Here is a 25,327-nt window from a genome sequence, read left to right as displayed (position 1 = left end):
TCTGTATGTGAGTGTATAGATAGGTCAGTGTGGGTCTGTATGTGAGTGTATAGATAGGTCAGTATGGGTCTGTATGTGAGTGTATAGATAGGTCAGTATGGGTCTGTATGTGAGCGGATAGATAGGTCAGTATGGGTCTGTATGTGAGCGGATAGATAGGTCAGTGTGGGTCTGTATGTGAGTGTATAGATAGGTCAGTGTGGGTCTGTATGTGAGTGGATAGATAGGTCAGTATGGGTCTGTATGTGAGTGGATAGATAGGTCAGTATGGGTCTGTATGTGAGTGAATAGATAGGTCAGTATGGGTCTGTATGTGAGTGTATAGATAGGTCAGTATGGGTCTGTATGTGAGTGAATAGATAGGTCAGTATGGGTCTGTATGTGAGTGTATAGATAGGTCAGTATGGGTCTGTATGTGAGTGTATAGATAGGTCAGTATGGGTCTGTATGTGAGTGTATAGATAGGTCAGTATGGGTCTGTATGTGAGTGTATAGATAGGTCAGTATGGGTCTGTATGTGAGTGAATAGATAGGTCAGTATGGGTCTGTATGTGAGTGTATAGATAGGTCAGTATGGGTCTGTATGTGAGTGAATAGATAGGTCAGTATGGGTCTGTATGTGAGTGGATAGATAGGTCAGTATGGGTCTGTATGTGAGTGGATAGATAGGTCAGTGTGGGTCTGTATGTGAGTGGATAGATAGGTCAGTGTGGGTCTGTATGTGAGTGGATAGATAGGTCAGTGTGGGTCTGTATGCGAGTGGATAGATAGGTCAGTATGGGTCTGTATGTGAGTGGATAGATAGGTCAGTGTGGGTCTGTATGTGAGTGAATAGATAGGTCAGTATGGGTCTGTATGTGAGTGGATAGATAGGTCAGTATGGGTCTGTATGTGAGTGGATAGATAGGTCAGTATGGGTCTGTATGTGAGTGGATAGATAGGTCAGTATGGGTCTGTATGTGAGTGTATAGATAGGTCAGTATGGGTCTGTATGTGAGTGTATAGATAGGTCAGTGTGGGTCTGTATGTGAATGGATAGATAGGTCAGTATGGGTCTGTATGTGAGTGTATAGATAGGTCAGTATGGGTCTGTATGTGAGTGTATAGATAGGTCAGTATGGGTCTGTATGTGTGTTTGCTTGGAAGGGTTTTGTTTTTTAAACCCAACATAACTATGTAACTATGTGATTAAGTGCAGGGCAGGGTACAAAAAACAAGAACAATCTGCTATGCTTTCTGCACTTTGTGCCCTCCCCTTAAAAGACTGCAGCAGGCCCCCGTGCAGTTAGTAAAAACAGGACTACATTGTGGCCATTGGTGCTGAGCTCTGCATCTCACACTGGGTTACTTATCTGGTGTAAGGTGTTGAGTCCAGCCAGCTTTTGTGCCCCTGCACTTGTGTCCGGGGTCTCAGTAACTGACCCTTACGGTGTGTACTAAAAGTTAAAAAAAAAAACGTTTTTGTCATTGAAGGAAAGAGTTGGTACATAGATTTATTCCTAATAGAAAGTGGCATTATATGAATCTGCACAAAATCATTTTAATTTAATTTAGTTTTTGTAAGTAATTGTTACTTGAAATTCCTAAACCTGACAGTTTTGCCAACCTGACTGTCCCTTCTCAAGCTGACAGTTATAGCTTCTAATTCTAATGGTCTCCTGCTGCACAAATATGGCAGCCCCCTCATAAAGGCAAATACTTTTATAGCAAAATTATAAATAGAATGCAAAGACAATGTTATGACAGATGCAAAAAAAGGTTTCATTTCAGGTATCAGTATCTCTTTAAAGGGGACCTGTCACCCTAAGAAATAATCCCAAATACCTTTGTAATCATGTTAGTAGAGCAAAATAAACTTTACTTACACTATATAAATGATTGAATTCCTTTTTCCTTCAGTTTTGGAATTTACAGTCACAGTCAGCAGACAGGCCCCATTTTGTGTACACTGTTATTAAGGCAAGCTTTGTATCACCCCAGAATCTGATGCATTTGCCATCTAGGTGATATCTAGTAAGTGCTAAATGGAAAATTAAAGAAATTTGTAATTCAAAATCTGAGCCGTCAGTCATATATTGCTTGCCCCGCTTCAGGCAGGGCAAGCAATGTATGATTGACAGCACAGATTTTAAATACATTTTTAACAGGTATGCCCTCAAGAATTGCACCAGCCTCATATAGTGTTTACACACCACTGTGCAACCCCCATCTTCCTTCTCCCAGCAATTTCAGGAGGGAGCTTGCAATTACCCAAACCCTCCCCCTGGCCAAAGATCAGATGAGCCTAATTTTGGCCCAGCGTGTGGGTCACCAAATTGGAACCAGATCTGCTTGGTTCGCAACCTTGCCAGAAGAGCTGATCTTGCAGTGTATGGCCAGCTTCCAAGCTGGGAATGGCTGATGCGGCTTCCCTGTCTTGTAGGTGGAGATCTGGGAAAGTTGCCCCAAACTGTAAGCAGCTCCACCTGCAGTACACAGTAACTTCCATTCTTCTTTTAGAAAATATCTAGAGAACTTCAATCTTATACCCAGAAGCTACAACACCATCTGATTAGGGCTGCCCCATGTGGTGGCTTTTTAAATGTTTTTCACCTCAAAGGAACCCATGAGTAAAATTTCAATTGTCCCTGTGCTCCTGAATAAAAAGCCTCCATACTGGAAAGCGTATTATTACGCACATGTAAGAGCATTGATGGGGCTTTTCAAACATATTATAATAAAGATCCATTCAGCATATATAATGAACAGCTCTCATCTATACATAGTGATTCCACTTCCTAAAAGCAGAGCAAATGGCAATGGCAGACATGTGGTGGATGAAAGAAGGCTAACATTTTTCACTTTTGGGCCATGAAGGTGGTGAATGAGCTTCTGAGTAAATCACTAAATAAAAGAGAGGGCTGAGGGGTGGGTTGCATGTGGTCAGCTTATTCCTAGTATGCAGGCTGATGAGACAGGGCTGTCACTTTCAGAGGGTTGGTGCAGGTTGGTGTGCTGTATGAAGAGGGAGCTGTAACTTGTCACTTTTGGTTCACGGGGGGGGGGGGGTTGGGGGGTTAAGGGGGCGTAGGTTTGTGGGTTCATGCCAGATTCTGGTATGGCGATGGGTGACGATGACGCTGATGCTGTCACTTTTAGGACGTGGAAGGCTGTGCATGCATGGGAGATTTGAATATTTTTGTATTCCTCTTCACCTAGAGGAGGGTCGCTGAGAAGAGGGGAGTCGTACACAGCATATTAAAGAGGTGCTTCACCCTTAAAGTAGCTTTTAGTATGTTATAGAATCAAATTTCTAGAAAAACTGCAATTGGTCTTCATTAATTTTTTTTTTTATATCTTTTGAATTATTTGCTTTCCTCTTCTGCCTCTTTCCCATTTTCATATGGGGGGCAGCCTCTGTGAGGCTACAATTTTATTGTTACAGTTACCTTTCCTTAAGGTGGCCATACACGCACTGATATTATAGTACAAAACCTTGTTTCGTATGATATTCGGTGCGTGTATGACGGATCGTTGAGACGACTGATATTGCAAGAGCGTCGGATATCGGCCATCTCGTTGATCGGGCGGGACAAAAGATTTTAAACACTACCAGAGCAAATTCTGCATTTAGGGCTGAATCGTCGGGTGGAGGTAGAACCCTATTATTTCTACCTCCATATATGACAATTCAGCCCTGAATGTCAATGAGGGAATGACCAATGGTCGCAGGAAAGATCGTTATTGGTACGTGTATGGCCACCTTTACTTATCTATTTATTCAGACCCCCTCCTACTAATAACCCAGTCCCTCATTCAAACCAATGCCTGGTTACTAGGGAAAATAAGGTCCTAGCAACAGATAGCTGTTGAAATGGCAAAATGGGGAGCTGCTAAGAAAAAGCTAAATAACTGAAAATTAAAAATGAAGATCAATTGCTGTTTGTCACAGAATATCACTGTCTACATCATTAGTTCAAAAGTAAACTGCCCCTTTAATGTTGAGGAAGGATATAGTGCTTGGACTTTCTATAAACTTCTCCTACGGTGTCCATTTTAGGACATATATATACACCAAATTTTAAGCAGTTTCTGCCTGCCCCATTCATCCCCAGGTCCCAGCTTCCCAATTCAATCTCTGCTATGTTTGCAAACAAATTGATTAAGGTGTGCTACACAGTGGACAAACCGGCTAGTTGTAGCCCCAGGTGCACACTGAACCCTCAGCCCGGGTAACAGTATCCAAGATAAAAATGAAAAACAGCAGCACTCCATTTATGTTGAAGAAAAAGTGACTTTTACTCAAGTGCACAAGGCAACGTTTCGGGCTTCAAAAAGGGCTGGGTTGAAGTCCGAAACGTTGCCTTGTGCACTTGAGTAAAAGTCACTTTTTCTTCAACATAACCAGAGTGCTGCTGTTTTTCATTTTTATCTTGCTATGTTTGCAAAGAGAGAAGGCCTTGGGGATGCCATGGCTAGAAGGGGGTCTATGGGATCAGACAGGGCGAATAAAGATCTCTTAGCAGCAGGGAGATTTTGAATGGCGGAGAGGGCAGGACGTACTTCAGATTTTCGGTCCTATAATGGACACTGTGGCAGGGGATGACAATGACATTGATGCTGTCACTTTTAGTACACGGTGGGGATGACAGGGAGTTGGGGGGAGCACGGAAGATATTTCTGTATCCCTGTTTGCTGAAAGGGTTTGGCGCTACACAGCATATTAATGTTGGGGGAGGATCTAGCGCTTGGAATTTCTATAAACTTCTCCATCTTTTAATCCTGATAATCAAATCACATGCACAGTGAACTTCTTTAAACCAAGCAAAAGCTGTAGCTGTAGTTGCTCCTATTCGCCAATCACAAGCCGCGCCGTGCTCCTGCTCTACATCTCTTAGCCAATCAGGCTGCTCAGCTCGGCAGGGCTTCCCATTCTGGCCGAGCCTCCGTTACTTGCGCTTCCGTGTTGTGAGGCGATTGTCGCTCAGTTATTGCCCTGTGTCCTTGTACTTTTTACTCTCCCCTCGTAGCTTTGCTCTGTCGCCTAGTTCTCCGTGAGCTCTTCACCTTTGCCTTCATGTTATCTAGTCACCTAATTATCTGAACTCCCTACAGAGAAAGGCTTTCTGTACAGGTTTATCTAAGCATCTGCTATTCAGTCTTTGGCTCCCTTCCGTGCAGCCTTTAGGGTCGTGCAATTTACAACCACACAAATGCCCCTCAGAATAACAAAAAGGCGTTAGTCGGGGTATTGCAGGTAGCCGATAAAAGCGAACTCCCTATTTAAGGGGTGTTTCTCTATTGCGCCATTGGTGAGCGCTATACCTGTACAAGTCAGTGTTACCTTGTCGGCATCACCTGTCGCTCCCAGCAATGCGTCTTCTCCATCGCCTCCTGGTTTGCACTCTGCGGGGACTAAGTTGGGCCTTGTTAGGCTTCATCCGACTGCTGTCTGTGTTCTCCCGGGACCCCCCATGCCCAGATCCCCCACTAGACCCTCTGCTTTTCATCCCGGCTACAAAACTGGCAGATAAGATCCGCCGCAGGGAGGTAAGAGGGGCACTGGGGCAGTTCAGCTGATTGGGTGGGGGTACAGTTGGTGTCAAATCATATAATAATTTTCTGTCTTATGTTTGCATCACTATTGGGCGCTGATAAACAGCCTTATTAATCAACTCACTTTGCTTCACCTGGAAGCTCACCCTGTGCAGATGTGTCATGCCATCACATGGGGCACACAGCAATGCCTATAAACAGGAATGCCTATAAACAGCAATGCCTATAAACAGGGATGCCTATAAACAGGAATGCCTATAAACAGGAATGCCTATAAACAGGAATGCCTATAAACAGGAATGCCTATAAACAGGAATGCCTATAAACAGGACCCCCTACCTCCCACCCCTATATAAAGTAAATGTGCCACACATCTTCATTTTCTACAAGCAGTGTCAGACTGAGATGCCACCAGAAAACCATAGGCCCACTCTCTAAACTATTATTCCTCTCCTCACTCAACCTCTTTATCATCCAAGTCTCTTTTCTCTATCCTTCCATCTTTTTTCCCCATACAGAAATAGGGAATGACCATGCAGTTGGCCAAATATTTAGAAGCAAGAGGGCCCACTGGCACCTGGCCCACCGGGAGTTTTCCTGGTGGGCCAGTCCGACATTGTCTACAAGTATTGGCTGGGGCTAGCACCATCTGCCTTATTCAGAATACCCTTGGTCACAAGCATTCTGGATAATGGGTCCTGTACCTGTATAATGGTATTCTCTCTATTCATTCCTGTGATGGCTAAGCTTCCCCCCCCCCAGTGGCGTAGCGAGGGGGGTGCCGAGGGGGCCATGGCCCCGGGCGGCGTATCAGAAGGGGCGGCGGCGGCTCCTTCTCTCTTACAGGCAACAGGCGCTTTTATAAGGTTGCGCCCGTGCGTATGACGTCACACGTCAGCGACGAGGCGCAACCTTATAGAAGCGCCTGTTGCCTGTAAGAGAGAAGGAGCCGCCGCCGATGGTCTGTTGGGGGTATGTACTATGGGGGAAATTGGGGGCACTGTGTGGGGGCTACTGTCTATGGGGAAATTGGGGCACTTTCCATGGGGGGGGGCAGGTCTTTGTGGGGTATTGTGTATGGGGGCACTTCCTATTGGGGGCACTGTGTATGGGGCTTTTGGGGCTCTGTGTATGAGGGCACTTTCTATTGGGGGGCAAGGTCTTTGGGGGGGTATTGTCTATGGGGACACTGTGTATGGGGCAATTGGGGCACTGTGTATGGGGGCACTTCCTATTGGGGGCACTTTGTATGGGGCAATTGGGGGCACTGTGTATGGGGGCACTTTCTATTGGGGGAACTGTGTATGGGGAAATTGGGGCACTGTGTATGGGGGCACTTTCTGTGGGGGGGCAAGGTCTTTGGGGGGTACTGTGTATGGGGGAACTGTGTATGGGGAAATTGGGGCACTGTGTATGGGGGCACTTCCTATTGGGGGCACTGTCTAAGGGCAATTGGGGGCACTGTGTGGAGGGGGCTGTCTATGGGGACACTGTGTATGGGGCAATTGGAGGCACTGTCTATGGGGAAATTGGGGCACTTTCTATGGGCAATTGGATGCAATGTGTGTGGGGGGCACTGTGTATGGGGCAATTGGGGGCACTGTGTATGGGGGTACTGTCTATGGGACAGTTGTATGGGGGGACCGTGGCCAGAATAGCGTTAGGGGGGCCTGGCCAGCATAGTGTTAGGGGGCACTGTGGTAGGGTGACCCTAATACTTTTTATGTCTGTGTGTCCTGTACTGATGTGATTTCTGATGGCGGCCCTGCCACCATGGGCAGCCACGGACGCACAGCTGAATCCACTTTTGACAATTATGACATGCGCACCGCATTTCAAATTCAATCAAAAAAAAAAAAAAATTTAATGCTGCTTTTTTTATTTTGTCTATTTTTTTTAAGAATAACTAAATAGAGGGGCGGCAAATTTCCGGTCGGCCCCAGGCGACGAAAGCCCACGCTACGCCACTGCCCCCCCCCATATAACATTTTCATCAGTGTTGTGAGTGGTATAATGTTTTGCTTCATGTTATGTAGCATGTCAAATTGTAGCGCCAGTTTTCTAAATTATTACCCTTTCAAGACAGTCCTTGGGGTACAGGCTGCCCAGTTCATGAAAAAAACAAGCTTGGATCAGAGCACTGGGCATGACATTCGTGGCATCAGATATGGAAAACAAAAACCCATATGCAATATAAGGCATTAAATGTTCCCGTAGCATCCAATAAGATCAGGGCTGGAGCTAAGGGTAGGCAGAAGAGGCACCTGCCTAGGGCGCAACGGTGGGTGGACGCCAAGCAGGTACCTCTTCTTTCACCTACCACTAGTTCCAGGCCCATTCCCCCCCACAGTACCCTCCACATAACTTTGCACTTGTCAAACTTGTCCAAACTATTGGAAATAAATGTGTATATTTGCAAGGGAACTTTAACAAAATGGCAGCACTGATTTTTTTATATGACATCTCAGCTGCAGAGCAGTGCTGTGGTACAAGCCTTTATTTCAAGAATACGACAGGTCAATCCAGCGCTCAATGCAGTGGTGTGTGAGCGATTTGATCAAGCTCTACAAGAGGCAAGGAATGTTGATGAATTGGTTTCATCTGGAACTGAGAATGAAGAAACCCTTAGGGAAAAATATCCCCTACTTGGGGTCCCTTTTACTGTTAAGGAAGCATTTGCTCTACAGGGTGAGTAAACATAATTATTGTAAGCCTCTGCTTTATCATATTATTTTGAATATTAAATAAAGTTTTTTGTGTTTAGGCATGCCACAGAGTTCCGGGCTTCTGTCTCGACGGTTTGTGTGCTCTCAGTCTGACGCAGTGGTGGTATCACGGATAAAAAGTGCAGGAGGAATCCCACTGGGAGTGACTAACTGCAGTGAATTGTGCATGTGGTATGAATCCAGTAACAAAGTATATGGCAAGACCAGGAACCCCTATAACCCCCAGCATATAGTTGGTGGCAGCTCTGGTGAGATATTATCATTTTCTCTCTCTCTCTCTCTGTTTATTTATCACATGGTATTTATATAGCATTAACACATTTCCGCAGTGCTTTACAGAGATGATACATCGTTTACATCAGTCCCTGCCCTAGAAGAGCTTACAGTCTAAGGTCCCTATCACATCCACATATACACTAGGGTCAAATTTGTCCATATTATGTTTTTTTTGTTGTTTTTTTTTGGAATGTTGTAGGAAACTGGACACAGGCACGGGGAGAAAGTATAAACTAACGGAAGCACTCAAGGGGGCACATTTACTAACCCACGAACGGGCCGAATGCGTCCGATTGCGTTTTTTTCGTAATGATCGGTAATTTTGCGATTTTTTTTCGGCGTCTTTACGATTTTTGCGTAAAAACGCGAGTTTTTCGGCGTCTTTACGATTTTTGCGTAAAAACGCGAGTTTTTCGGCGTCTTTACGAAAGTTGCGCAAAGTCGCGATTTTTTCGTAGCGTTAAAACTTGCTCGAAACGTCGCGCCTTTTAAGTTTTAACGCTACGAAAAAGGCGCGACTTTGCGCGCAAGTGTTAACGCTACGAAAAAATCGCGACTTTCGTAAAGACGCCGAAAAACTCGCGTTTTTACGCAAAAATCGTAAAGACGCCGAAAAACTCGCGTTTTTACGCAAAAATCGTAAAGACGCCGAAAAAATCGCAAAAAATACGAAAAAGTCGCAAAATGTTCGTTTCCAATCGGAATTTTTCCAATTCGGATTCGAAATCGTGTCTTAGTAAATCAGCCCCAAGGTGTTATAAAGAAAAAAGTCTTTACTCCATCAAGGCAAAAAACAATTGTGTGTCTTTCTCTCTCCTTTATTTAATATTTATATAAAGGGGCAAGAAGTCAGGATGTGGCCTTACAGTAATAATATTCTTTTCATTAACAGAATGAGGGCACTGTCATTTCTGTAATGTACTGGATTCTTTATAAATCTTTTTCATTTAGATGTTTTGTGTTTTTTCCTATAGGTTTTGAAATCTCAAGTGTTGTGTTAGTGAGTTACCTTAACCTAACACTCACAATTCATCACACATATGCTGCTTTTGTGGCATGAAGAAAAATATTGGGTTGAATGCACTTACAAATCATCACACAACTCAAAACTATATGCAAAAAATGAAAGCTTTATGTGGAACAGTATTAAGGCATGTGCCAAAATGCTGTATTGATTAGGCTACAAGTTCCTGGACTTCTAGTGGATCCAATAACAGCTGACAATTTTTAAATAATGTATATTGGAATTTAGAATTACCTTTCCTTTCACTATTTAAAAAAAACAAGTTTGGGTGGAGGACCCTTTTAAATGCCCACTACAGTTCTGAGTTGAAACTAGCATTGTGTGAGGTGGAGTGCAGGCAGTTCATTGTAGAAACTTTTGCTTGCACTCCATTAGTCTACAACGTAAGAACCAGCATTTCTACTTAAAACCCTCAATTTCAATATATAGCTTGCGACTCTTGCTTATGCATAGGGTGTGATGTGTAATGACATAAATGAGAACAATTACTCTTTCTCTTGCTGTTAAATATTTAGTAATGCCAAAAGTGACTTATTTATGGACTGACATTTCATTATGACTTGTCTTGCAGGGGGTGAAGGCTGTATTCTCGCAACTGCTGGTTCAGTGATTGGAGTGGGCTCAGATATTGGTGGCAGTATACGAATGCCAGCATTCTTTAATGGTATATATGGACACAAGGCCACTGCAGGTAGGAACTAAAGAAACAACACTTTACTATTTTCCTCTTTTTTCCTGTACCTACAAATACTCAAGCTTGTGGACGATGAGCCAATAAGGGGCCAGACAGAGTGGGTGGCATTGAAAGGGGTTTAAAGGAGAAGGAATATTAAAATCACTGGGGGGGGGTGGGGTTTAGGATAATTTACAGGACACCCCAGGTTGGTGCTCCTATTAGCAGAAAATCGCACCAGCCGGGGGTAGTCCTTCTCCTTTCCCTGTGATCCTAGGGCCAGCACATGCACAGTAGAGTCAAAAAAGACAATATTTTTTTGTTTAAGTGCTGCTTTTCCCTGTACTGTGCATGCCCAGCCGGCGCCAAGAAAGGAGCCGCAAGAGGATCACTCACCTGCATGTATCCTTGGCTGGTGTGTTTTTGTGCCAACAAGAGCACCGGCCCTGGGTTTCTGATAAGTGAATACAATCACTGGGGGGTGCCTAAAATTTTGGCATCCTCCAGTGATTCAAACTTTCCTTCTCCTTTAAGCCCACCACTAATTTGCATGAGCACAGGGATAACTTTGTATATTACTTATTGCTTTACCCATCTGATTTCTTAACCCTTCCCTATGAAATAAATAAGAAATTATACTTAATGGACATGTACATTTTATTTCACTGGGGCTGGGGTGCCAAAATATTAGGCACCACCCAGTGAAAGCATGTGAAATAAGCTCACTAAGCCTGTCATTTTACATGTCAGCATTTTACATACCTGTCCTACCGGCGTCCCAGGTGTCCTTTGCAAAAATCTGTGGCACAGAAATGCTAGAGCAGCGCTTAGGTGTTTCACCATGGGTCAGTGCAATTTTCTCCTAACAGGAGGACCAGCCCAAGGAAAGGCTTAGCGATCTATTTCACTGGGGGATGCCTAACATTTTGGCATGCCTTGTGAAATAGACTTAACATGTCTTTAAAGGTGATATAGAAGCTGCCATTTTAACCAATTCCTTGGAACTGTCAACCATTCTCTTCTGTTCCTCACCTCGGTTGGGACAAAGGGCCAGGTTTTTGAATAGTTGCATAGAACTCTTAAATTTTGTTGTTTTTTTTATAGTTTTTATTTTTGCAGTTTTTTTAACAAACAAAAAAACCATTAAAAAAACAAAACAAATAAAATTAAGAACAAAAGGTATCATAAAACAAGCAAGACAGGAAAAGTAGAATGCCTGGGGTGGGGGATGGGGGCATGTTTGGCCCTGAGATTTACTTGAACTAGAACTCTTAATTTTTAAGTGCTAAAGTAATTCACTGCACCATGGCTACCATATTTTGCAGGTCATATATTTGTGAAGCATATATACAAAGACCAGTTTCACAATTACAGTATTGGAACATGTTATCCAGAATGTTTGGGACCTGGTGTTTTCCACATATGGGATCTTTCTGTAATTTGAATCTCCATACTTAGGTCTGGCAAAACATAATTTAAACATTAATTAAACCCAATAGTTTTGCCTCCAATAGGGACCAAATTATATGTTGGGATCAAGTACAAGGTCCTGTTTTATTATTACAGAGAGAAGGGAAATCATTAAAAGAAATGTAATTATTTAATTAAAATGCATTCTATGGTAGGAGGTCTTCTTGTTATTCTGAGCTTTCTGGATAATGGGTTTCAATCATTTATAGTGGTAATCTCTCATTATAATTAAACAGTGATTTGATTTAAACTCTGACAAATATATGCTTTTAGTTTTTCCATTGTCCTCTTTTTCTAATATTGGAGGGCAACATGACATAGTAGTAGTATTATATGTAGCTGTAACATGTTACCTGTTAAAGGACATGAAAAGCCTACATTTTCCTACCATGTAGATAAGTTGGGCACATCTCCCCATCTCAAACCACATCATTTGCATTGCATATATCTTCTCTGTTCGCCAGCACCACCACATTTTCCTAAGGCATATAGCTGTTTTCACCCAGCAGACATTTTCCCTCTCGCATATCTTCAGTGACATTTACATCTGCAAACAGCACACGTGGACTGTAAAGTTAATCCAATGAAGTATGCAGGTTTACAGAGGCAGAACTTACTTTGATAAAAGTCCTGCTCAGATTGTGCCCTGTAATGGTTAAACTGAGCTCAGAACAGGAAGTTAGAAGAAAAAACATGTTTCTTCAGCAGAGTGCACAGCTAGAGCAGAGTTTCAGTGAAACCAGTATTGCCATCTCTTTATTGGCTGCTAGCCCGTAGGGCATGTTTACTAACCTAATTTGAGAGGAACTGAGCATGCTCAGTTAGCCAAGAGTCAGATTCCTGAGGGAGGGGAGTGAGTGGATTAACCTTTTTAGTGCCATAGGACGTAGATTCTACGTCCTAGGTACCAAGGGACCAAAGTGCCATAGAACGTAGAATCTACGTCCAATGGCACTATCGGGTTTACAAGCGCTGCGCTCGCTTTTAAAGCAGCGCAGCGCTTGTAAACCCCTCAGATCCCCCTAGGCAACGAGCAGAGCAGCACATACTCACTGATCCGGGTCCCCCAGCCGCACCGATCGTCGCTCCAGCCAATGACAGCAGTGGACACGCATTGATGACGTGTCCACTGCTGTCCCTTTAAAAGTCGCCGCCTACTGTCGTCTCCCTCACTCCTGCTGCGCACATTGGACATGGTGGAGCTCCCCTGCTGCCTTCCTGCTGGATTGATTGCCCCTGATCGCCTGCCTGCCTTGGGTAAGCTGAACTACAACTCTCTACCACTGTTTATTTTGCTTATTTCTATCTCAACTGTCTAAAAAAAAATTTTTTTTTTCCCATTTTTTCTTCTATTTTTGTCATTATTACACTTTTGCACACATACACACTTATTTACAACTTTCCCAAGCACACACAGACACTTACACACACACTTACACTTACACTTTTTTTTTTTTTTTTTTTTCTTTCTTTCTTTTTTTTTCTTTTCTTTCTTTCTTTGCTTTCTTTGGCAGTCTTTTTTTTTTACTAAAGCTTTATTTCTGATCTTGCTCTATAATTATCTGATTTATTTGGTTGCATTTTAGTGTTTTTTTTGGCATTTTCATAATTGATTTCTGTTTTTTTATTATTTTATTGCACTGTAACTTTTGTATTGCTATTGGGTGCTGAATTTGCAGTGACGTTGGTGGATCCAGGGCTCTGACCACCGATTTCATTGCAATTATTGTTCTTCTGTTGGTTTAGGTGGTTTTATTGGATTTTACTGATTTTATGGTGTTTTATCTTTGCATTGTTCTTTATTGTGTGTTTAGTGCCCCAAAAAGGTTGCTTTTGCAGTGACATTGGTGGATCCAGGACTCTTACCACCGATTTCATTGCAATTATTGTTCTTTGATTGCTTTTAGTGGTTTTATTCCATTTTAACTTCATTTGATTTCAGTTGTTCTAGAAAGGTCCAGAGGTGCTAAGATTGTTCTGGTAGTTTCTATTGCCAAGGGTTAGGCTGATGCCACACATGGCGTAGGGCTGATTTTTTCAGCAAGTGGAAAAACGCTTGCCGAAAATTCAGCCCTACGTCTGCTACTTGTGCCTGCACCCGAATGAATGGAATACGCTCGGGTGCAGGCACATGTAGCCGATATACACATGAAAACGCGAGACTTTGCATTCTCACGCGTTTTCATGCGTATATCCGCTACATGTGCCTGCACCCGAGCGTATTCCATTCATTTGGGTGCAGGCAAAAAAAAAAAGGGTGCATAGAGTGCAGCCCCAATATTTTGCATTTTCAGGTTTGGCGGCCATGTACTTATGTGCAACCAGACATAGGTATCGTTTTATTCAGGGGAACTTGCAGATTGATGGTTAGTAAGTTTTTGGTAGTTGCCATGGAGATTTTGGGGAGAAATCTAGGTTTGTATCTGGTTTTTCCTTGATTTCTGACCAATGCGCTGACTTCTGCAAGGGACTGCGGCCACAATTTTCCATGTAGAAAGAGAAGAGTGGTGTCTCTGAATAGCTGAAGGTGTGCACTTTTTGGAAATATATAGTTTGCGGGGGTTATTTCACAGGTATGGGGGTGTTTAGACTAAATAACTGCAGGTAGAGCAAAGCCCCCCCTTATGCATTGCCCCTGTTAGGGGGCATTTGGTGGCCACGTCTTTATGTGCACCCATACATATGGGGTATCGTTTTATTCAGGGGAACTTGCAAATTGAGGTTTAGTAAGTTTTTGGTAGTTGCCATGGAGATTTTGGGGAGAAATCTAGGTTTTTTATCTGGTTTTTCCTTGATTTCTGACCAAAATCTAGGTTTGTATCTGGTTTTTCCTTGATTTCTGACCAAAGCGCTGACTTCTGCAAGGGACTGCGGCCACAATTTTCCATGTAGAAAGAGAAGAATGGTGTCTCTGAATAGCTGAAGGTGTGCACTTTTCGTAAATATATAGATTGTGGGGGTTATTTCACAGGTAGGGGGGGTTAACACTGAAAAACTGCAGGTAGTGCACATAGAGCGCAGCCCCCAAAATTTCAACTGAAATTGCCCTTATGCATTGCCCCTGTTTTGGGGCATTTGGTGGCCACGTCTTTATGTGCACCCATACATATGGGGTATCGTTTTATTCAGGGGAACTTGCAGATTAATGGTTAGTAAGTTTTTGGTAGTTGCCATGGAGATTTTGGGGAGAAATCTAGGTTTGTATCTGGTTTTTCCTTGATTTCTGACCAAAGCGCTGACTTCTGCAAGGGACTGCGGCCACAATTTTCTATGTAGAAAGGGAAGAGTGGTGTCTCTGAATAGCTGAAGGTGTGCACTTTTTGGAAATATATAGTTTGTGGGGGTTATTTCACAAGTAGGGGGGGTTAACACTGAAAAACTGCAGGTAGTGCACATAGAGCACAGCACCCACATTTTTAGCTGTAATTGCCCTTGTGCATTGCCCCTGCTTTGGAGTGTTTGGTGCCCATGTCTTTATGTGCACCCATACATATGGGGCATCATTTTATTCAGTAGAAGTTTGTCTTTCAAATTTGCCTTTGTTAGAAAATTTTTATGAGATTTTTTTTGTCAAATCCACATTTGATCATGCGTCCAAGTTTACGTTTTAGAAAAAAAAAAAATGTCAAAAAAAGTTCCAAATTTCACAATGCACTGACAAAAGGTATTTGGCTTTTGAGTGAAAACTACATTGCACCTAGAAACCTGAAGGTCTGTAGTTTCTAAAGATACCAAACATGAGGGGATATTTTAGATTTACATATAAGTTATGCTGCATCAACTGTTACAAGCGCTTTTCCGCTTTGTTCTGGTGTGATATTGTACTAAGTATTGCTTTAGTTTGGGGGTTACTTCTGGACAGGAACTGTGGGGTACCACCACATATTTGGTATCGTTGGACTTGGGAGTATCAGGGCTTTTACAAACAACAAAAAAAAGTGTGTAAAATTAACTTTTCTATGGAAAAAAAACTCAAAATATACAGAAATTTTTCATAATTTTTTTTTTTTTACATATTTCACCCAAAATACACATCATATCTCCAGAAAAGTTATAAAATTTGGTATGTATGTCGAAGCCCAATTAGTGACGAAAAAAACGATATATAATTTCCCTAGTTTCATGGAGGTTTTCCTATCAAAAAACATTGTTAAAGTGAATGAGTACAAAATGCTTAAAAAACGTCTGGCACTGGGGGGAACCGAAATGACGAATTCGGCTGGCACTTAAAGGGTTAAAGGAAGACAAGGAATTCCAAGTGTTTAAGTGGATGCTGCACTTACTATTAAACTATGAACGACAGGAGTGGCAGGTATTTCAAGATTTCAAAAAGGCTGTTCACATTTTTTGTGGGGTGTTTACATGAGTTTGTAAGCTTAGGTTTGCAAAGATTTAAATTGGTCAGCGATATATTAAGAGCAATGCATCTTTAGACAAACTGCAACTGAAAAATAAATTCTGTTCTGTATCAGTGTACTGTTTCCATTGGCAAGGTATTCTCCACCTAGACATCTTTGGGCCATTTGGTAGAGAAGCCATTTTTTTATCACATACATGGCCTGTAAGACTCATTATTTCTGTTTTTGCCATTATTTTAGCCCTTCTCTCACCTTCTTTGTGTTCATTTAGTTTTGTGCTGCAGAAAATTCTGATCATAAAACCATGATCTAATACTAAAAAAAAAAAATAAACAGACCTGTTAATAAGGTTAATAAGGTTGATACTATATATCTCAATACTTTATTGGTGTTGTTGATGGGCTGGCCTGTGCTTTACTTGAAAATGTGCTTTTCAAAGGTTCTCATCAAAAAACACTGTCATATTCATTCTTTTCCATTATTATCCTATGTATACGTCTGTCTACCCATAGATATTGTCCCTAATGATGGCCAATTCCCTATTGATGATGGTTGCCGCCGTGAATTCCTTTGCACTGGTCCTATGTGCAGATATGCAGGAGATTTGATTCCTCTTTTAAAAGTGATGGCAGGAGAGTCAGCTGGCAGGTGAGAGATATAATCCCTAGGTGGGATTACTGAAGGTGGGCCAAATTTGTGTTTTAAAGGTAGGGACCTGTAAAAATAGAATATTGTTACATTTCTAAGTCTCTTCTTTATCTTTTTCACAGACTGCATCTTGACAGAGAGGTCAAACTGAGCAGTCTAAGGTTCTTCTCTATGGAGCATGATGGGGGCAGTCCAATTGTGTCTGCAGTGGATAAAGAGCTAGTCCAAGCTCAGAGACGGGTGAGCAGGATTCTGTAGTGCACCAAATAATTTGTGGTTTTTAAGAATTACCAATATAGTGGCAGCAGAATTAGGAGGAGGTGCATATGTGGGCACTAGCAAATTAACGGTACACATGCACAAGCTGCATTATTGGGACGAGACAGGTGTAGCAATAGAAAAGAAAAGGTATTTTTGCAAAAGCAGCAATATTAGGAGCAGAAGGATGTGTAGGCAGTAGCACAGGGGAGGGAATATATATACAAGTATGCATATTGGGAGGAATTGCATATGTGGGCACTAGCAAAGGAATGGTACATATGCACAGGCTGCGGTATTAGGATGAGACAGGTGTAGCAATAGTAGAGGAAAGGTATATATGCAAAGGCAGCAATATTAAAAGTAGGTGTATGTGTAGGCAGTAGCACAGGGAGGGTACATATGTACAGGTATCCATATTTGGAGTAGGTGCATGTGTGGGCATCGGCAGAGGAAGGGTGCATATTCACAGGCAGCAGTATTAGGAAGAGCTGCATGTGTGGGCAGTACATGAACAGGCAACAATATTAGGAGGAGGCACATGTGTGGCACTTGCAGAGAGAAGGTACATATGCACAGGCAACAATATTAGAAGGAGGATTATGTGTGGCAGTAGCAAAGGAAAGCTACATATGCACAGGCAACAATATTAGGAGGAGGATTATGTATGGCAGTAGCAATAGGAGGGTACATATCCACAGGCAACAATATTAGGAGGAGGATTATGTGTGGCAGTAGCAAAGGGAGGGTACATATCCACAGGCAACAATATTAGGAGGAGGATTATGTGTGGCAGTAGCAAAGGGAGGGTACATATCCACAGGCAACAATATTAGGAGGAGGATTATGTGTGGCAGTAGCAAAGGGAGGGTACATATCCACAGGCAACAATATTAGGAGGAGGATTATGTGTGGCAGTAGCAAAAGGAAGGGTACATATCCACAGGCAACAATATTAGGAGTAGGAGTATGTGTAAGCATAGCAGAGGAAAGGTACATATGCACAGGCAACAATATTAGGAGGAGGATTATGTGTGGCAGTAGCAAAAGGAAGGGTACATATCCACAGGCAACAATATTAGGAGTAGGAGTATGTGTAAGCATAGCAGAGGAAAGGTACATATGCACAGGCAACAATATTAGGAGGAGGATTATGTGTGGCAGTAGCAAAAGGAAGGGTACATATCCACAGGCAACAATATTAGGAGTAGGAGTATGTGTAAGCATAGCAGAGGAAAGGTACATATGCACAGGCAACAATATTAGGAGGAGGATTATGTGTGGCCAGTAATAGGATAGTGGGCAGTAACAAAGGCTAGTTACATATGCACAGGGAGCAATGTAAGGAGTGGGCACATGCTGCCAATTTGAGAGGGTCATATGCAAAAAGTAATTGGAGCAGGAGACAAAATGCACCAGTTGCAGGCAAGGGCCTGGATGAATTAAATGAACATGATTGTTTTGAAGGAAAGGAGTAGTAATATAAGAGGACACTTTCAGTCAAACATAATGAAAATGCTTTCATTGACTTGCTTAGTGTAGTGATAACATTCTTTTGATTTAAATGATCAAACTTGTGTGACTGACTTTGACTTCTCTCTACAGGTTGTTGAACACTTAGAGCGGGAGCTTGGGGTAACTGTCCAACAGGTGTCGATATACAACCTACGTTACTCTTTTCCGATCTGGTCTGCAATGATGTCACAAGATGGTGGAGAGGAACAGGTGAAATAACAGTTAGCACCAGTCCCAAGCTATTAAAGAGAGAGTTCACTTTATGCACATTAGGAGCGTGTCATTTTTTTATATTAGATCTAATTTATGCTGGGTATTGAATACATACTTGTTTTTTTTTAACCAGAGTTTTGCGGATTTGATGGGTGATGGTAAAGGCTTTTGGCCTTTTTGGGAGCTTTTAAAATGGATGTTCGGTATTTCCAAGCACACCCTGCCAGGAATAGGTAAGTTAAGAAATGAAAAATGGCATTACACTTGAGGATATATTTATCATGCTGTGTAAAAAGTGGAGTAAAGCATTACTGGTGATCTTACCCAGAACAACCAATCAGCAATTAGATTTTTACAGTTAGAAAATCAAATCAAAGCATCTGATTGGCTGTTATATACAACATCACCGGTGATGTTTTACTCCACTTTTTACACAGCATGATAAATATACCCCTTGTTGTATTGTTCAGTATTGATCAAGTAAGTAAAACCTATTAAATACTAAAGCCCAATAATAATGCCTAAAATTATTTTTTTCTACTGACAATAAAGACTTAGCCACCTTGGAGTCCTTGTAGATAATAAACTTGGCTGTAGCAAGCAAGCCAGGCAGCAGCTGCAAGGGCAAACAAGGTTTTGAGCTGTATTAAATGGGGCATAGATTCACGGGAGGAGGGTGTTATTCTTCCCCTTTATAGAGCGCTGGTAAGGCCCCATCTAGAATATGCTAAGCACTTTTGGTCTCCAGTGCTCAAATTGGACATTATTGAATTAGAGAGGGTATAGAGAAGGGCAACTAAGCTGGTAAAGTGTATGGAAAGTCTCAGTTATGAAGAAAGACTGGCCGAGTTGGGTTTGTTTAAACTGGAGAAGAGGCGCTTAAGAGGTGACATGATAACTATGTATAAATATATAAGAGGATCATATAACAACCTCTCTAATGCTTTATTTAACAGTAGGTCCTTCCAACTGACACAAGGGCACCCACTTCATTTAGAAGAAGGGAGGTTTTGTTTAAATATTCGGAAGGGATTTTTTGCTGTGAAATTGTGGAATTCCCTCCCCGAATCAGTCGTACTGGCTAATGCATTAAATCGCTTTAAAGGAGAAGGAAAGTCAAAGTCACTTGGGGGTGCCAAAAGGCCTTATGCGTTTCAGGTGTTACCACCCCACAACTCTTTTATACATGCGGTGCACCACAACCATCTGACATAATATTAAAAGACCACAACAAATGAATTAAGTAATACAAAACACATTTAGCATGTCAAAGTGAAAACGAATATTCAAAATAATTATATATGTCAAAAATATAGGTCTAGCCACTTTGAACTTGGGAGTTGATTACATCTAATCCTAAACCTATGGGAACAATATTGCTCTTAATCTCGTAATAATATTCTCCTAATCTCTACTACATGGACCAAGTCTGTGTAATAGAGAACAGGCCCGCATTCTGAATTTCAGGGAAACTCATAAGGAAGTTAATATGTGGTATTCCCCTAGAAAACCAATATGCACATATAATTGTTAAAATTGAAAATCCTAGATCAGCGCTGTCCAACTTCTTTGGTACCGAGGGCCGGGATTTTTCTGGCCAACGCGGTAGAGAGCCGATAATGGAAGCCAGTTTGACCACAGCCCTACCCTGCCTGTGTGTGCCATACTCTGCCTGCCCTACCCTGCCTGTGTGTGCCATACTCTCTCTGCCCTATGCTGCCTGTGTGTGCAACACTCTACTTGCCCTATGCTGCTTGTGTGTGCCATACTATCTCTGCCCTATGCTGCCTGTATGTATGGCACACACAGACAGCATACACTGACAAAATGCTGGCACTGCTCCTACACTCTGAGGTGTGAACAGGGGAACAATGTGGGTGATTAAAGCCTGAGCCTGAGGTGTGAACAATGCAGGGGGTGAACAATGCAAGAATTAAAAGGTGTGAACAACACAGGGGATTACATATTTAAACAATACAGGGGGATTACAGCCTGAATATGAGGTGTGAACCATGGATTTAATCTCAGTACTGATACAATTTAAAGATTACACAAAGGTAAATCATCAAAGCAGCCAGACAGGTGGGGGGCCACACAGAGGGGGGCCACACAGCCCTGTCCTAGATGATAGTTACAATGCAATAAATATTCTAAACAGTGAGTCTTTCTTTAGAAGCATATGCATTACAGACAGTTTATATGACTCCCAAATCTGTATTCAGCTTTAATCACAAGCAAAATATAAATAAATAAATAAAGGAACAGGTGAGTGAATGGAAATATCTAAATATTAAACAAGCCAGGTAAAATTATAGCATTTTTGTTAAACTTTTGGGAATGCAGGTGCCCAACAAGATCAGTGCATCAGTGCACCTCCTCAAATTGAGGAGGATCTGAATATGTCAGCAGCTTTTATCAGCCCATAGCCACCTTTAGGCTACGGCCAGACCAGGCTGGTTCTTGGCTGCTGGTAAACACGAGAAACTGCCTGACATCTCACCTCTGCTCCGCTATGGCTCTGCACCAGCTGGGACGGCATCGGCCTGGGGCCAAACATTTGTGTATGGCCAGCTTTATGCTTAGTGGTAAATTTTAGAGAGTTCTATGAGATAATAATAATGTTCACGTTTTCTAACTTTGCAGCTCTCGCTCTTACTGAGAAGATGGCCCATTGGAATACACAAGGAAATGAGAATATGATAAAAAAAGCCAGGAGTTTGAGGCAGGAGATTAGCACCATGCTGGGGGATGATGGAATCTTGATTTATCCTTCACATCCCAAGATTGCTCCAAGGCATCATGAGCCTATTGCAATGCCATTCAATTTTGCTTATACTGGTCAGTATACCCTTTAATTGCCTAAAGACAGGGAAGCAATGGGTGGCACAAGCTCCCTCTTTTACATTGTGTAGTGGTTCATGCATGGTATTGATGGGGAAACTGACTGGTGCTGATGGGTTACCGCAGCCGGGCAGTAAAAGAGCCCCATTATCTAGAAAGTTTTGCAATACAGAAATGCCATCTTATGACCTATGTGAACAAACATTTTAATATTATTTGCTTTTTTCTGAGATAAAAAGGCAACATTAAGTACTGTTAAGCTAGCTGCCTGCTGGCTGGAAAGGAGCTTTGGGGCAAAGTGGCAATAAATCAAAATATCTGGTTATCTGAAGCCCCATCACCAATTGTGTGTACTTTGTCAATACTGCAATACTGCATATTAAGGGCAAGTAAAGCAGCTCTGTGTAGAACACTTTATAGGAGCTTTTTTTCACCTAGGTGTGAGTGAAGCTCTAACAGACATACAGTCTCGAGTGCAGCAAGTTTCCTATTAACTTTTAGCATGACATAGAGCTTGATATTCTGAGACAATTTACATTTTTTTGTTTTCTGTGGTTTTTGAATTATTTAGCTTTTTGTTTAGCAGCCCTCCAGTTTGGAATTTAAGCATATATCTGCCTGCTATGGTTTAAATTACCCTAGCAACCAGGCAGTTGTTTAAATAAGAAACTGGAAAATGATAGGAGAGGGACTTAATAGAAAGATAAGTAGAAATTAGCAATAATAAAATTGTAAGTTTGCAGAGCAATAGTTTTTGGGGTCAGTGACCCCCTTTTAAAAGCTGGAAAGGGTTAGCAGAGAAAGGTAAATAATTAAAAAAAAACTATAGGAAATAAAAAATAAAAACCAATTGGAAAGTTGCTAAGAATTGTCCATTCTATAACATGCTAAAATTTAACTTAAAGCTGAAATACCCCTTTAAAGGAAATGTTAACCCTCAAAAAAAATTAATATAAAATGCTCTTTTATAGACTGTTACAAGATGCAGAAATGTATTTTTTTTTCTAGAGAAACATCACAAAACTTTCTTTATTTCAAGAATGTAATTTTTCTACCTACGTGTTCCTGTCAGCCAAAATGAACAGCACGTGGTGCCGTTTTGTTAAGTTCATTATATTGGCAGTATAAACAAAGTTAATATCTTCAAAACTAGAAGAAAATTATTGTAAATTGTGCTCAGAAGAGCACTTTATGTCATTTTATATTAATTTGTTTTGAGGCTTTACATCTTCTTTGATTGAAACTATTCTTATAACCCCAGAGGTGCAAATTATTCCGTTCTTTGAATAAATGAAGCTTATTTTACAACTGACCATTTAGATTTGGCTCTCATGTGTTCATCTAAGGGTGAAGACACACTGAGCTACTAGTAGCAGCTACTTGTCATGGCTTCCAAAACAGACAATGCCAATCATTTACTGATTTTCTCTGTGTGTTTTAGCAGAGGCAATTCTCAGTATTGTCTATGGCAGGGTATTTTCTGGAGTTTAGAGCCGTGACAAGTAGCTGCTACTAAGTAGCTCTGTGTGTCTTCATTCTTACACTGCGCTCCAATTTACCAATTTAAGGCTGATATTCCAGAAAACCAAATAAGCCTTTAGCATAGATATCACTCTAACTGCCCCCCTTCCATTGTTTGTTCCCCACCATGGGAAGTTTCCCCATAATTTTAGGAACCTTTCAATGAGAGGTCTTAGATCATAACAAATTGCAAAATATATGTACATATGGTTTAACAGTCACTCTCCTATAGTTAAAGGCTTGTCCAAGACAGTAAATAAGCTTGCACCCTAGTTTTTAAGCTAGGCTGGGGGAGATCCCAGAGTTTGGGAGGCACCACTCTAGAAACTGTTCAGTAGTTTATTCAGTTATTGCTAATTATAACAGCCCTTTCTTTCTGTCTTACCCAGGAATTTTCAACGTTCTAGCTCTTCCTGTCACTCAGTGCCCGGTAGGTCTTAGTCGGGACGGATTGCCCCTAGGAATACAGCTTGTTGCATCTCACTATAATGACCGTTTAACTCTTGCACTTGCTCAGTATCTGGAAAAGACTATGGTTGGCTGGATACCACCTGGAAGCAACACGGGACCAAACTAAAAGAATCTGCTGTAAGAAGCTTTATCTCCCAAGATTTTCAATGTGAGAGCTATCGGCAGTTAAATGTGGACATGGCTTTGAGGACAAACGTGGACACAAAATAATCTTGAATGAATGCTAAGTTCGAATAAATAATACTGTTTGTGTATTTTAATTAATACCCCACAATCCCAATTGTTTTTCTTTTTACAATGGGAAAAATAATGTGGTCCAAACAGGTAGTGAACACTGCTCTAATTTGCCCTTAAAATGATGTGGCAGTGCTGCTTAATTAAGCTAAATACTAAAGAGACTTTGAACTATCTGCTTAGTTATTTTCTTTCAGAAGAACCGTTTTGACCAGTGAATGTACTAATGCTAAAGTACCTTGTACTTGATATAATTAATCTTTATTAGATGCTGAACAATCACCTTGGGTTTATTTACTGTTTAAATTAATTTTTAGTAGACTTAAGGTTTACAGGAACACCCCTTATATGGAAAGCCCCAGTCACAAGCATTATAACAGGTCCCTTACCTGTTCTAGACTGCACTGCTCTGGTGCTGTATAAAATAGACATATAATATCTGCCTTGAATGAAGGCTCACACTTACTATTGTGCACACGTTTATTTAGACTGTATTTGGCCTTTTGCTTTCTACATGTATCTACTGTGGTAAGGGTGCCACTGGGATACTTACTGCAGGGCCTCCATCAGAAACTTTTGGCCCCGCACAGGTTATTTATGTGGGGTCCCTCTCATAAACACAAGTGCACAGTACCAAAATTTTGGCCCGCCCCTGTGTGCAGTATAAACAACTAATATTACTCTGCCTTTTCATATAAAGCATTCCATTGATTAATGTGCTAATAAGTTTATTGGGGGTCAGTGGAGTTTGCCTTAAGTTTAACCCCTTCCCACCTACCTGTCCTATGTGTGCTGTCATTGCTTGATATGGAAGTTACTTAGGATTTTGGACAAGTTACATAAACTACGTAAGTTTAGAGACCCAGTGATATTGCTCTGGGGCCCAATAACTAGTCAGTAGTAGTTTATAAAAATAGTAAGAATAATTAATGTTCTAATAAGTGGGGTTTCTTTACGTAAGTGTAGAGGCCCAATGATGTTGCTGTGGAGCCCAATAACCAGTCATTCCTCTGCTGGAAAGTTCCAATATAAACAGGTGGTGTTACTCTATAATAAGCAGTTCATATAAATAGTTAAAATTAATAATTAATGTGCTAATAAGTCAGGCAGTTCATTGGGGGCAGCGTAATTTACCTCAAGTGGAGTTTGTCCCTGCAAAGCTTCTCTGCATTGTCTTTTGCTTGATAAACAAGTTACTTATGTTTCTAAACAACTTACATAGTTTTCTAGGCAGTTTTAGCGAAAGTTACATTAATTTATACAAAGGTTTTGGCATAACTTTACACAATTTTTGTGACGGAACCGGACCCCCTTGCGAAAGAAGATTTCAGGGGGCCTGTCGCAACACTACCCACCCCTTTAGTTTCTGTATACCAAATATTGCATAAGTGTACAGGATTAATGTCATTCCTTATAAGGACATTCCTGGCATCACTAAAAATTAATTGTGGGCAGATTACAGGACCAACACAAAGTGAGAGCCCTTTATAGAACTTAGCCATTACATTCTGTTTAATATGATAGAAACTATTACTGCCCCTTTTGGCACAAAAAGGAGAGAACA

The 25,327-nt window shown here is 41.5% G+C and overlaps 1 protein-coding gene across 1 annotated transcript; it reads left to right on the top strand.

Moving 5' to 3' along the window:
* Positions 1 to 4,886: 4,886 nt before the first annotated feature.
* On the top strand, positions 4,887 to 23,934 carry faah2 (fatty acid amide hydrolase 2). Its single transcript, XM_002940405.5, has 10 exons — positions 4,887 to 5,529; positions 8,004 to 8,223; positions 8,300 to 8,509; positions 10,133 to 10,252; positions 16,575 to 16,710; positions 16,833 to 16,950; positions 18,574 to 18,693; positions 18,830 to 18,929; positions 21,340 to 21,534; positions 23,448 to 23,934. The coding sequence occupies exons 1-10, from the start codon at positions 5,353 to 5,355 to the stop codon at positions 23,633 to 23,635; spliced, it is 1,584 nt and encodes a 527-aa protein (XP_002940451.1). The 5' UTR covers positions 4,887 to 5,352; the 3' UTR covers positions 23,636 to 23,934.
* The last annotated feature ends 1,393 nt before the right edge of the window (positions 23,935 to 25,327 follow it).

Source organism: Xenopus tropicalis, chromosome 8 (genome assembly GCF_000004195.4).
Source record: "Xenopus tropicalis strain Nigerian chromosome 8, UCB_Xtro_10.0, whole genome shotgun sequence".
NCBI classification, from domain to species: domain Eukaryota; kingdom Metazoa; phylum Chordata; class Amphibia; order Anura; family Pipidae; genus Xenopus; species Xenopus tropicalis.
The sequence above is the reverse complement of the archived record's forward strand: the minus strand, read 5'-3'. Positions and strand labels throughout refer to the sequence as shown.

Excerpts from the sequence above, each read along its gene's own strand:
- faah2 (XM_002940405.5), top strand. The coding sequence starts at position 5,353 with ATGCGTCTTCTCCATCGCCTCCTGGTTTGCACTCTGCGGGGACTAAGT. Across the intron at positions 8,224-8,299 it reads GGAAGCATTTGCTCTACAGG|GCATGCCACAGAGTTCCGGG; the intron begins GTGAGTAAACAT and ends TTTTGTGTTTAG. Across the intron at positions 21,535-23,447 it reads ATTCAATTTTGCTTATACTG|GAATTTTCAACGTTCTAGCT; the intron begins GTCAGTATACCC and ends TGTCTTACCCAG.